This window comes from Pollicipes pollicipes, unplaced genomic scaffold (genome assembly GCF_011947565.3).
Source record: "Pollicipes pollicipes isolate AB1234 unplaced genomic scaffold, Ppol_2.1 Scaffold_7262;HRSCAF=8765_pilon_pilon_pilon, whole genome shotgun sequence".
Lineage (NCBI taxonomy): Eukaryota > Metazoa > Arthropoda > Thecostraca > Pollicipedomorpha > Pollicipedidae > Pollicipes > Pollicipes pollicipes.
This window is the reverse complement of record NW_023597055.1, coordinates 23,854,620-23,868,605: the sequence shown is the minus strand read 5'-3', so window position 1 is coordinate 23,868,605 and position 13,986 is coordinate 23,854,620. Positions and strand designations below refer to the sequence as shown.

Here is a 13,986-nt window from a genome sequence, read left to right as displayed (position 1 = left end):
AGCGCCCCATTAAGAGCTCACAGCGGCAGCCGGCGTCGCAGACCAGCAACAGCAGTCCCCCCCCCCCCCCCCATATCAGCCGGAGACTACTAGACTGCGAACTGCAAAGGGTACTGAAGCATAATTCACAAAGGTCGTGGTTCGAAGCCGCTGGTCGCTTTCTGTTATCCAGCAGAACGCCTCTTTCAGGTTTTGCTCGTTTTGAAGTGATACATGTCTCAAAAGTAGATTGGCCTTTCGACTTCCTTCCAAATGATACCGACCAGCGAAATTAGCTGGAGCGTCACAACCTAATGCGCGAAGAACTCTAGCCCAGACCTCCGTGTTCTGCACGACTATGACATCGGTTTTAAGCTACAAACGGAACAGCAAGTCCTGCGTTGCCAGCTCCCTCTGGCAGCGACATGTGCGACACCTAGCGCCGCTGTGATAAGATGCATCGGGCAAAGCTTGCGGACAGGAGCACACACAGAATCAAGTATGACAGTGGCTCGTAAGATAAGAACGTATGTCTAATGTTCGTCAGAATAAAGCACGTAGGATGTATAGTTCGTAAGGGTAAGTCAATGCAAAATAATGACAACAGCAATTATGGAAAAGGTGATATGATAAAATGGTCGTCAGCAGCAGTTTCTAATGCAAATGTTCGTGAGCGCAAAATTTTGCATAGATAGTCGGTTCGTATGGAGGTTCGTACGCAATTTGCTGTACCCAAATCTTGGTCCGATAATATTCGTTCAGCCAACATTTCATTTCACATAATCAAGTAAGCAAATGTTGATATTCCATAACTTATGGCGCACACAAGTTCTTACGTAATATTCGTCAGGTATGTGTTTTTGACAATAGCATGCACGCAAATCTTCGTATGCATACGTGTTCTGAACGTTAAAAGACAGATATTAACCATGGCGGAGGTGCCGGATGTATGGTCATGGCGGGTGTCACCCCCCCCCCCCCTCCCCCCCTCCCGTCGCGGGGAAAGGATATGGAGTGACGATGAACGGTTACCATTGTTTAGTTCAGGTCAGGTATTATGACTAACCTTACGTTCCTGACCTGAATCTTGGGCACTGAGACGACCAGATAATGAATCCAAATCAATTGGGGTTATTGCACGATGACCCCGGATAAAGGGAGCCAGAGGTTTACAAAAAAAAAACATGTCCACTACAGATCACCGTCGAGTTCTGGTACTTTCCTCACTTACCCCTCAATCTGGCCACGTCTTGTCGACAACTTCACCTGACGCCGTTGGGCACACAGCTGACGCCAGCTAACGGACGCGACGGGTCAGCTCGCTTTTGAACACGACAGGCAGACGGGCCAGTGACATTCGGTGTACATTGCTACCATAAAACAAATCGGATTTCAAAGAGAATATGCACCAGCTTGAATCCGTTTTGGTGTACCTTCTTATATTAAGACCACTGTTTGCACCCGACCAAACAATGCCCGACCAGCGTCATGTTTTCAACCGTACGCCGGATATACCTGGAAGTTACTCAGTGGAACTTTATACCTTAGATCACCCCCTGAAACATAATTTCGGCGAAATTGAAGAGCTGCCGGTTGCATAATTTGGTGTGTTGGTGGGTCAGCTGTCCCATAGACCAGTCCCATAGATGCTTCGTCACCATCGCACAGTTAATGTTTCTCCATGCATCGCCATATGCTTAACGTTGATCATTCTCGGAAAATGGGATACACTTGGGACCGCCCGATCGTAGCCTTTGCAGCTGATCAGCTTTTGCGTACGTGCATCTGCCAAACCAACTTTATCCGCTTCGAACACTTAGTAGTTTCTTTTAGATCTATCCGCTTCAAATACTTAGCATTTGCTTCAGTTTCATCCCATTGTAACTTATTTCTGCGAGAAACTGCGTACGTACTGTATGCACACGAGCTTTGTGCAAACGATCCTTATCCTGACGACACTTACATTAACGTTTTTTCACGTGCTTTATGTCATGCAAACATTGCTACGACATTTTGCGCACGCACTTCTGCCATACAAACATTAATACCCTAAGTGCGTTGCCCTTGTGAACTTTTGCATTGGTATTAATGCATACGTACTTTTTACACGCACTTTTGCCCTAAAACCATCGGGCATGATCAGGGGTCGGCTCAGGCTGTGGAGAAAGTGCGTAGTATAGACAAAGTACGTGTGACAAACGTTTCGCCATACCATTATGTTAGTATGCCGACTGTTAGCGCCGATAAAGCACTTCAGATCACGTTCGTGACGTCAAAAGATCATCAAACATGATCGTGGTAGGACTACAATATGCATGGAGAAACTGTTCATCGAGAAAACAGGTTTGGTAGTAAAAATGTTTTACATGCGTACAAGCTCGCATAAAAGGCAGCAGTACACAATCGCTCGCTCGCGAAAGTGCGTGCTCGAATGCTCCTCAGGTTAACATTTCTTTTAATTTCTTCGCACTGATCGTTCATGGCAACCTCCTCCTGATACATGTGCAGGCAACTGGGCATGGAAATCTGCACTGAAACTTGCACTTGCATTTCGTGACATCAAGAAGCTTGTTGAATTTCGTTATGGCGGTGTTGCTGTGCCACTCTCTTTCTTTGGTTGATTTGTAGCTGATAGCTCTGTTGGGATGATATCAATCCCTCTCGACCAATTTTGTCACGTATTTTTTAGATCATGAACAGAGATCGCTTCGTAGGTCCACAGTTCCCTGATTTCTACCGTCGCGGTCTTGAAGAGGGTATTAATGTGATTCTTCTTCGATTCGCTCAGCCGCCTGATGTGGCTCAAGGCTTTCCCATAGTCGGCGATTGGTGGTGGGACAGTGGAGCCGGGTGGCCTATCACAAAATGTTTTCTGCGCGGCCGTGTAGCCTTCGGCATGCTTACGCAAGTAATTGTTCGAAAGAAATGCGTCAGTACCAGCAAAACTAAACAAATAAACCCATATCTCCCATGCACAAAGCACATAAATTGCGAATCAGCATCACAATGATATGTTAGCAATAACAAACTTGAACCTAACTCGGTCTGCTGGGGCATTCTCATAACTCCACAGCTTCGGCTTTTACCAAGAATTAATGTTTTTTACTAAAAAGTCCGCTTAAAAGCTGTCTGGCAATGCTTTGCTGGTGCTCTTCATGATATATATTTCATACTTAATCCACCAAGTACAAGTATTGTAGAAAATGACAGCTTTAAGGCGTGTTGGAGGATGATCCCAGTGGGTAAAATAGGTGGCGCTAGTATCAAATACGGTTTTCTTGGCCTATCAAAGAAAGACTGCTCTCGAGCCACGAATATCACATTGGTGCGGTACGACAGACTTGAAAGTTTTGTCATTAATCCGTGTGCCAAGCACAAATTTTGTCTCAGCTGATTCGAAGAGATTCACCCTCTCGATGGCACACCCTACTGCCCATGTGGGACTCAGTTGGTTGCCCATGACATCCCCACATGGAACCGACATTGGGAGCGCTGACTGGCTCCATATGACTGCCTACCTCGGATCCACGTGGGTCCCAGTTGGGCATGGTGGCTGATCAGTTAAGGCGTGGTCTAAATATCCGTATATCTATTTATCCGTTTATCTATGTATCCGTATGTCCATATCCGTCAAAAGGGGATTTAAATAAACGCAACATGTCGGACCATGAGTGCTCTATATTATCATCCAAATTTGTCTTGCCGGCCAATAGTGTTTCCACAAAGATATCGCGTGCACATGTTTGTGTCAGCTGGGCAGAAGCTAATGGATTTTAAATCAGAAGCCTATTCTGGCGAATCGCTAGCTCAGCCGACAAATGTGTTGCATTGGCTGGTACTTGCGGATACTAGCAGGTTGTACTGACGGATACTGAGTGCCCAATAGGAGCGGTATCGATTGCAGCTAAGCAGCTTTTCTTCGCTCGCATTTCTGAGTGGCTGTCTCGGCCAGCCGCAGTATAGTCTTCGCGCTACGAGAGAACTGGGCGCAGTTGATAGTGCGCCGTCAAGGTGTTCTTTTTTTGTAAAGAAGGCCATGCCATTCTGAGTGCGATTTATATTTCTGTTTGAAAGTGCACCAGCAATCATGTTTTGTGGGTATGCTCACACCCAGCGCACACACCTAAAGTACTTTGATTTAACGCCCCAACTCTGTTAACCGCAGCTTCTATCTTACTGCCAGCAATGCCTGAGAGGCATTCTGGGATTGACGGAATGAAATGGATCCCTTAATCGGACAGGGGGGTTGTACATGCACCTGATGGCCCCATACCACCACTACCGAATGCACAATGTTGCTTTATTCGCAACATTCAGTATAATGTATTCAGTAAATGGATCTAGCAAATGCATCCAGTATAATTAATTTTCCAGGACTGCGGTATTTCGGCCATCACGCCAGGGGCACGTCATTTACTGTCAGCAATGGGCCATCAAAGAGCGATTTTGCCATAAGCCTTCAATCATTGATTAAGATGGTATCTTGGGCCACGTCCATAAGATAAGTTACTTCATCTGGCAAGTATACTACACCTGCAGCTGATAACGCTATTCCAACACTATCAAAGGCGCACAGTTGCGCTTTTCGCTTGTGAATAATAATATTTCATTTCGGGCCGCCACATTCTGCTCATCAGGCTACGGGCAGGCCGGTCGCGGGTAGCAGTGAGGTGAGGAGGGATGGCATGAATAATAAAGACACTGAGTGTCAATGAGTGATTGATATTGCCGGCCCGCAGGGCTCCTTCAATATCATTGTGAGTGCACGGTCGCACAGAACGCGACTAAAACTAGGTTTTATTTGACACCATAACTTTGCTTTTAACGTCTTTTCCGCCTGCGCTACAGCTGTGATTGAAACACTATCGGTGTTATAACCGAATAAAATGAAGAGCCAGAAAATGGAAAAATGTGTTGTACTGGTGGGTACCTAAACGAGCGCCCTGTATTCTATTTGTATATCCTCGTCATTCCAAAGTCCTATACCAGCGCTACAGAATGTACTCAGCCAAACTTTTCTCCGATATTGTATGAAGATGTTTCCCTTGCCGACGTAGTCTGTGCATCACGCTACGGGCGGGCCGGCCGCAAGCCGCCCGGGAAAAATGATCTAAACCAGAAAAGGTCCTTTTGGTTAATGAGCAATTTATGTTGCAAGCCAAGATTGCTTTCACAAAGACGTCGTATATGAACGTCGTCACTATCCCCCTCCCGCCAGCAAGTCTTAAAGTACTTTAAGTATGGAAACGTAGCTTTTCAAGTCTGCGGTGTGGGTCGTCCGCCAACATTAAGTGAGACGCTGTTAGGCGTCGACCTGAGGAAATATATCCCATAATCGGGAAATGTGCTGTGCTGGTACCTGATAGCGTTATGCCAACGCGTCTGAATGCATTCAGTCACACTCTTCGTGCGTGATTGTGCGCATTGTTCTCTGGCAGCCGTGTTCTGGTCATCACGTCAAGGGCACGGCGGCGGCTGTTAGATTTACCATCAGCGAGTAATTGAACTACAAAGGTCATATTGGCGGGCGAGTGACTTACTTCCCTGCCGATAGTGCGCGTGTAAAAGTATTGCGAATTGGACGCCGTCACTTTGCAAATGGTCGGTGCCGTGGCCCGCCGTCATCGAGTAAGAGGCTGCCGTCCGGTCGACAGAAGACAGTAAAGACAAGAAATCCACAATTGTATTGCAGCGTTAACTGATAGACAAATACGAGCTGTATCGAGTGCAGAGAGCCATATTCGGTACGCGCGATTATAAGTGTTTTGCCAAGGCTGCCATCTTATGGCCATCATGTCACGGTTTGACCTCCCACCGCGGGCATTTACACCTGTACGCAAACAAGGGATGATAAGAATAAAAAGGCCTCTCCAGCCATGAAATAATTTACATTGCAATCCAATATGAGTGGATTTCACTGCCGGTTTCTGATAGTGTTTATTACATGACATCGAGTGCATACAGTCGCGATGTTCCTTTGATCAGTATTTGTCCCGTCTCCGGTCTTGTGGACATCACGACACGGGTACGCCGTCGGCCGTCAGCAACCGGCATTTAAGGCGCAATTTAAACAAAACAGGTCATGCCAGCCGACGAGCGAGTTACATCGCCGACAAAAAGTGCTCTTGCAAAGCATCGAGTGCACATAGTATGCGCATTAGCATGCGCGTTAGCATTAGCGAGCGTTCCACCTTATTGTTTCTTTAGCCTTGACGTTGTCCGAATCACCGTGATGAGTTCAACGCGAATTTTGCCTGCAACCAAACCGCACCCAATTTATGTCTTATTGTGGTTTTACTGAGAATTTGCTCGATCACGCAATTATAGATTAGTATTCGAACGTGTTACTTACCTGCAATTGCGTGGTGATGTTCCGCGTTGGACGAAACATTGCAAACATTTTGAGATTTAATACATGCCATTGAGCCATATAAAGAAAGTGTGTTCGTAAGGCCGAGAGTTTCGGGAAAAATATATTGACCATCAAGTCTTCTGTCACTTGCGACGCCTTTTGTGCATGTAGATATTCTACATATATAGTTTGAAAAACAGTGCCAATAAACATCCAGATACCAGTGATCAGTGCTATTTGATATAAATGGTAGTACCCGGTCATCAAAAGCGCTATTCATCAATTCACATGAGGTACGCAGCTAAATAAGGCAGAAGAGACGACAAGCGGCTTTAATGAAAATACTACAACACAAACACAACAGACCTGAGCGATGAGGATGTCCTCATCACTGCAGCAGCAACTCAATGCTATGCCAACATGTGCATGTGCATCACTGATCTGACGGCGGCCGCGGCACCGAGGCATCTCCATCCCAGCGACACTCAGCGCCAGGCCATCTCACCACGCCCGTGGCGGCCGCGGCACCGAGACATCTCCATCCCAGAGGCATTCAGCGCCAGACAATCTCACCACGCCCGTGGCGGCCGCGGCACCGAGGCATCTCCATCCCAGCGACACTCAGCGCCAGGCCATCTCACCACGCCTGTGGCGGCCGCTGCACCGAAACATCTCCATCCCAGCGGCACTCAGCGCCAAACCATCTCACCACGCCCGTGGCGGCCGCTGCACCGAGGCATCTCCATCCCAGCGACACTCAGCGCTAGACAATCTCACCACGCCCGTGGCGGCCGCGGCACCGAGGCATCTCCATCCCAGCGGCACTCAGCGCCAAACCATCTCACCACGCCCGTGGCGGCCGCTGCACCGAGGCATCTCCATCCCAGCGACACTCAGCGCCAGACCATCTCACCACGCCCGCGGCGGCCGCGGCACCGAGGCATCTCCATCCCAGCGACACTCAGCGTCAAACCATCTCACCACGCCCGTGGCGGCTGGTGACAGTTGATGCCTGTCGCGTGCGGTGACAGAGAGCCGCAGCTGCCGGAGGGGTGGCTGAAGCGCGCTGAGTAGCCGGCCCGGAGCCGCGTAACGGACGGCCGAGCCGGGCGGCGGCGGCGGCGGCGGCGGCGGCGGCGGCTCAGTCCGCCGCTCTGGCCACCGCCGCCAGACGTGGAGAGCGCCGCTGATCTGCTGGCCCCAGCGTCCGTGGCCACGCGCCAGCCGAGCGGTTCGGCTCACGCCGACTCCGGCGCGCGCCCCGCTGCAGGGTAAGCGACGTGGCCTGCTTGAGCTTTGAAAGTACCGCTGACTCCCGAGTTTGGTTTTAGTGGTGTTCTGGGCTGTCCGGAAGGTGCCCTCATTGCCTGCGAACATGTTTCCTCCCAGCTGCAGTTTGTGCCTTGCAGTTGGGTTGCGACAAAGTGTCCATAGCATTTGCGGTATTGGCTGTTCGTAATATTTAGAGGGAGTGGAGTTCCTTCGCTTCTTTGAATTAAAGCATAATGCCACTGGCGGTGCAATTAGTTAGAGGGGTCGCGTTATGACATATATCTGAAGAAGTTGGAGATTCTTTCATGTTTTTGACGTTCGATATGGTGCCATGGGAGTTGTGTAGAAGAGACTGATGCAAGACTACAATGTGCTCCCTCCTTCGAACCCAGCAAAGTTACGAGCCCACTTATTTCAGTCGTCCCATACCACAGAAACAACCGTACCACAGAAACTCAACTGACTTCTGCGGCTATAAATTTTCATGCCCGTTTTTTGGTAGGAGAAGTAAAAAATCCTGCCATTTTAAAACGACACTAAGTTATCGTTAATACCTAAGGGCGCGCTGGCGACGTAACCTCACTGACATGTAGATACCGACCTTGCCTACAGTCATTGCATTTGGCTCCGTCTGGCCTGCCATCAGTTTTGGCTTCCGCCGTCTGCAGTACGCAGACGCATACAATTTCTACTGTGACCTCGTTCAGCCAATGTTTATTAACCTCGGCCTGATCATGCTACGGTCCAATCAGCGAGCGGTTACGCTTGTACAGCATCTCCCTGCAACTGAAACATACAGTGCTCAGGACACTGATTGCATGCAGGTGGCTGGCCCAGTACTCAAATGCTTCCATGAGACCGAAAACATCCGCCAAAGCTGAGAACCAGGGGCTCTATGATCTTATTGTAGTGCGGAGCGTCTTGGTGCATGTCAAATGGTGAAGCTTAGAGGCAGTGCTCCTCATTTGCGTGGGGTTTTGAACTGGCACAGCTATCTAATAGAGCCTTTTTATTACGAGATGCTACCCCATTGCCTGAATTATGTTCTACGACTGTTCATTGCCTGAATTATGTTCACTGTGATAGTGTTACGAGTGCGGAGTATCTTGGTGCGTGCCAAATGGCGAAGCTTAGAGGCAGTGCTCCTCATTTACATGGGGTTTTGAACTGGCATGGCTATCTAATAGAGCCTTCAGTGCAGTTCACAACCCTGCCCTTCTTGAGACCCGAACCCTTCTAATTTCTGAGCTATGCGCCCGCAAAGATGTGCAGTCTATTTCAAAGAGCGTATTTCAAGGCCACCCAGGTACCCACAGGTGATTCAAATCCTGCCATTCCTTTCTCCATGCTGTTATTAAGGCCAATAAATAAGAAGTTGACGAGTCGTTCATATCCGGTGTTCGTGAGCACAATATCCAGATATAACGGCCGTCAATTGAGTCTTAATGTTGTGCAAGTAGCGATGACGCAATCAAACCATGACATACTGAGAAACACAGTTACTAAATAGCGAAATTGTGCTGTCTACAGCAGTCTTTTTCACTTGCAGGTATACTTAGAGTAATAAGTGAGCCTTTTCATCACATCTGACTCTCGCTTAGATATCCTTGGGTGCTGGACATTCCCTTTAGCGAGATGACGCCGCGGCTCCGCGGTTTTGTTGGCTCACAGAATGTCCGGCACTCTGTTCGTCACGGGAAGCGGTTCGTTAGATCAAGATTCACACGCCAGTTTTCATTTGTCACAGCTCACACCATTTTCTTTTAGATTTCTGCCCGCCCCAACTGTCGTAATGGCAAGGTGGGCCTTCTCGTGTCGGATTGTACCTTCGATTTCGTCCAGTGCATGATCGGCCTGTCTTAAGCTTGATATAGTGAGGAATGGGCGGTCCTCGCATGTTGTTAATACATTGCAATGTACGTGCTCGATCGTGACGTCCTCTTAAGTTTCATGTAGATGGTAGTCCATAAATACATCCGTCCTATGGCCCTTACCTTTCAGCCCGGCTCAATTTCTGGAGCCGCTCTTAAGGTGTATGGCAAGATCATCCACCCCAGTCACACAACGGCTAACTCGATGCGCGGCTCTTTGCGCTTTAAGGTTTGCCTCAGCCCACACAATGGTCCCACATGCTGCTCTGAACGGTGGACGGTGGCAACAGCTGCTATGAAATGCAGCGGACCCGCTGAGATAATGATAGATACAGCCGCTAAACGTTGGCCATTTACCGCAGTGCGTCGCACCGTCAGACAGATCGCTTTGTAAACACGAACGGGTGCACTTTCGCAGGCTCTGCACAACGGGTTTGTGTTTGCATGGCGTTTGTGGCGACGCCGTGATGTTTGACCGCATCATGCGCCCACCACTCAGCGTGCTTCCTCGTAGTCAGAAATTCAAACCAACGCAAACATAAGTTAACTCGTAAGGCTATGTATTGATGACATATCATATGACCTGTACATTGGAGTGTCCATTACGCCGATCGTCACGTTCTTGACGCGAAATATTTGCGCAGTGCTCTGGTGGGAGCCTGTGACCCTGGTCCCTTCCCCCGACTCAAACCTCTGACCTGCCTGACACATAGTCAACTGCAACAAGCTACCACCACGGATATGGTACACTCAGCATATAGCACATATCCTACTCAAAATGTCCTATTGAACGCAAGTAGCTTCGTTTTTGCTGAAACCACCTGCACCAGGCAACCAGCTGTTGCAGCTAATCCCCATCCAAACCGACCCACCACCGCATGTGACTGTCCACTGCCTCGCCAGTCCACCGTTTCACCGGCAGTGACCGGCGGCTCTTCCCACCGTCCAAACGAGCCAGGCACGTGCATGCACGAGCCGTCGGGCCCGTGGGAGGCACGAGGCTTCCGTGGGAGCGGCCGGCCGGCCCATGAGAGTGACCGAGCCCCGCCCGCCGCCGCGCCACCTAACGGCGCGCGGCAATACGTCGCCGCCACTAACTGCATCTGGGCTACTGGGATGCAGCGGCCAGCGGGACGGCGGCCGGGGTCAGCTGGGGCCGGCGACCGGTGCGCTGCGGCCGAGACAGCTGAGGCTCCGGCCGGGCCGGCTGAGGCCCCTGCCGGGCCAGCTGAGGCCCCGGCCGGGCCAGCTGAGGCCCATGCCGGGCCAGCTGAGGCTCCGGCCGGGCCAGCTGAGGCCCCGGCCGGGCCGGCTGGGCCAGCTGAGGCCCCGGCCGGGCCGGCTGAGGCCCCTGCCGGGCCAGCTGAGGCCCCGGCCGGGCCAGCCGAGGCCCCGGCCGGGCCGGCTGAGGCCCCTGCCGGGCCAGCTGAGGCTCCGGCCGGGCCAGCTGAGGCCCCGGCCGGGCCAGCTGAGGCCCCGGCCGAGACAGCTGAGGCCCCGGCCGAGACAGCTGAGGCCCCGGCCGAGACAGCTGAGGCCCCGGCCGGGACAAAGGAGCCTCCGGCCGAGCCAGTTAAGGCCCTGGCCTGACCAGCGGGTGCTCGCAGCCAGCTGAGAAGGCACACGCTGGCCATCTGGCGCGGCTCTGTTTACCTTCCGCAGGTCCTGTAATTCTCTTTCCCACGAACAGTAATCACGTCATGTCTCTTGCAGCCGGGTCCCCTCTCTCTCCTTCGTCTGAATGCGTCTCTATCCCTTCACATCGCTCCTTTCCCACAATATCTCTGACCTATCTCTCTCTCTGTCTCTCTCTCTCTCTCTCTTCTCTCCTCTCTCTTCTCTCTCTCTCTCTCTCTCTCTCTCTCTCTCTCCTCTCTATCTCTCTCTCTCTCTCTCTCTCTCCTCTCTCTCTCTCTCTCTCTCTCTCTCTCTCTCTCTCTCTCTCTCCTCTCTCTCTCTCTATCTCTCTCTTCTCTCCTCTCTCCTCTCTCTCCTCTCTCTCTCTCTCTCTCTCTCTCTCTCTCCTCTCTCTCTCCTCTCTCTCTCTCTCTCTCTCTCTCCCTCTCCTCTTCTCTCTCTCTCTCTCTCTCTCTCTCTCTCTCTCTCTCTTTCCTCTCTCTCTTCTTCACACGCACTCATTATGTCTGCCTCTATGGTGAAGGCCAAGACCGTTTCACGGGATACAGGTTCATCTGATGCAGAGAGACGCCACGAAAATGTGGTGTTTGCTTCAATAATAACGGTGTTTGCTAGTCCTTTTGCATGGTGTCTTCAAATAACATGTAGATAAATGATGCATGCCATACCATTCGATATTCGCCGTTTGCCCAGAAAACAATAGAGCCACATGTCCGCATTTCAACCCGATAAAGCCACGGAATGAACACCGCTAACTAGCTATGCAAAGCACCTGCTAATTGTCACATGACCGTCCTTTGCGATGCCCCGCGGGCATTACTCAGATTATGTCCTTAGATTCATGGCTTCATGGAAGAACTGATGTCTAGACCAAGCCGATCGCATATATCCGAGGAACGAGGAACTTACGGACCAGTCAAATCGGGACTTGAATCATATTACGGTTCTCTAAGTTAGCTAAGACATTGTCCACTCCACTGTAATAACATCCCGCCATTTGACGCATTATCACAGCTACCTGACGGGTCTATTACAGTTCGTCATTTCCAAACCAGCATGCAGCATGCCAACCAATATTGAGCCCGATCTGTCGTACATTCACCGTGATGAGCCTGATCTGTCGTTCGTTTACCGTGATGAGCCCGATCTGTCGTTCGTTTACCGTGATAAGCCTGATATGTCGTACATTCACCGTGATGAACCTATCAGAGATGCGTTTGCCAGTGTCAAAGCCATCTGCGCTATGTTCGTCGGTGTCGGACCTAGCTGCATTACGTTCGTCCGAGCCAGACCTGGCTGCAGTACGCTCGTCCGAGCCAGACCTGGCTGCAGTACGCTCGTCCGAGCCAGACCTGGCTACGGTACGTTCGTCCGTGTCGCACCCGTCTGCCGCGCGCTCACGCTGTCGGCGGGCGACGCTCAGAGTCTGTCCGTCGCCCCCAGGCCCCACAGCTGTGGACGCGAGACACTTCGTTCTGGCCGAGTGACTCCGACGCCGGCCGGTCGGCGCAGGCCACTAGCACCGGAGTCTCGCTCGGCGGGCCGGCGCGGGCGGAGACTGGACGGAGCACGTCGCCCGGGGCAGCCGGCCGAGCGGCGCGCGGCAGTCGGGGCACGGCAGCGACGAGTGGGGACGCCTGGGCGGGCGGCGCTGCTGCTGATGTGGGCGGGAAGTGGCGGCGACGGACAGCCGGTGGCAAGTGGACGTGAAGTGTCAGTGCTGAGGGCAAACCTCGGCCGAGTGGTGCCAGGTGTGTGCTGACTGTAAACGCTCAATCGAAATATCATCACCGCGCGGTAAACAACTGACTGCTAGACGCTGGACGACGTGACGAGAAACTCACTATCAGAGCGCCGTCAGCAGACCAGGAGGACGGTGGGCAGAGGTGCTGCACGGAGCCTGCAGTCAACCAACACTGCAAGGAACGGTGGCAAGCGACAGGGAGCAGCAGTGAAAGAGCGTGAGCTTCCTGTCCGCCTCACAAGCCCACGTACAGAACTCGCGCGGGAACCCCTCGCCTGCCTCCGGGTCACCGGCCCAGCCCGGCAACGGCGTCAGCATGGGCAACAGCACGAGCGCACCCGACTACGAGAACCGCGCCTACTTCCTGATGTGGCTGGCGCACAACTACTGGAGTGCCGTGGTGGATAGGTTCACGCCGGACGCGCGCTTTGCGGGCCGCATGAGTGGCCGCTTCGAGGACCGGCCGTGCCCGGGCTGCTGTGAGGAGAGCATTTGCATGGACAACACCTGCACACTGGACGACCCGTGCTTCTTCGCGTGGTGAGTACCGCGGCTCGGCCGGTGGAGGGGCACGTGAGAGGTGGCTGGGTCTGGCGAGTGCTGCCGGTGAGCAGGAGACGGAAAGGCCTTTCGTTCCTATGTTTATGCCTGGGGTGTTAACATAGGAACGAGGAAAAAGTAAAAATAGTAAACAGGCCCGCGAAAATGAGATGGATGCCATGCCCATACATCGCTGGGTTACATCCTGCGACTGGTGACCGGCCCCTACCGGAGCGGCCCTCCGGCTGGTAGCCGACCCCTACCGGAGCGCCCCTCCGGCTGGTAACCAGCCCCTACCGGAGCGGCCCACCGGCTGGTGACCGACCCCTACCGGAGCGGCCCTCCGGCCGGTAACCGGCCCCTACAGGAGCGGCCCTCCGGCTGGTAGCCGACCCCTACCGGAGCGGCCCTCCGGCTGGTAGCCGACCCCTACCGGAGCGGCCCTCTGGCTGGTAACCGGCCCCTACCGGAGCGGCCCTCCGGCTGGTGACCGACCCCTACCGGAGCGGCCCTCTGGCTGGTAACCGGCCCCTACCGGAGCGGCCCTCTGGCTGGTGACCGACCCCTACCGGAGCGGCCCTCTGGCTGGT

At 52.4% G+C, this 13,986-nt stretch overlaps 1 protein-coding gene across 1 annotated transcript in view; it reads left to right on the top strand.

The window, feature by feature from the left end:
- Positions 1–13,400, top strand: part of LOC119113600 (XK-related protein 6) — a 24,279-nt gene extending 10,879 nt beyond the window's left edge. The window contains exon 9 of the mRNA XM_037237890.1: positions 13,155–13,400. Coding sequence (XP_037093785.1) covers positions 13,155–13,400 — 246 coding nt within the window. The remainder of the gene's footprint in view (positions 1–13,154) is intronic.
- Positions 13,401–13,986: the final 586 nt, after the last annotated feature.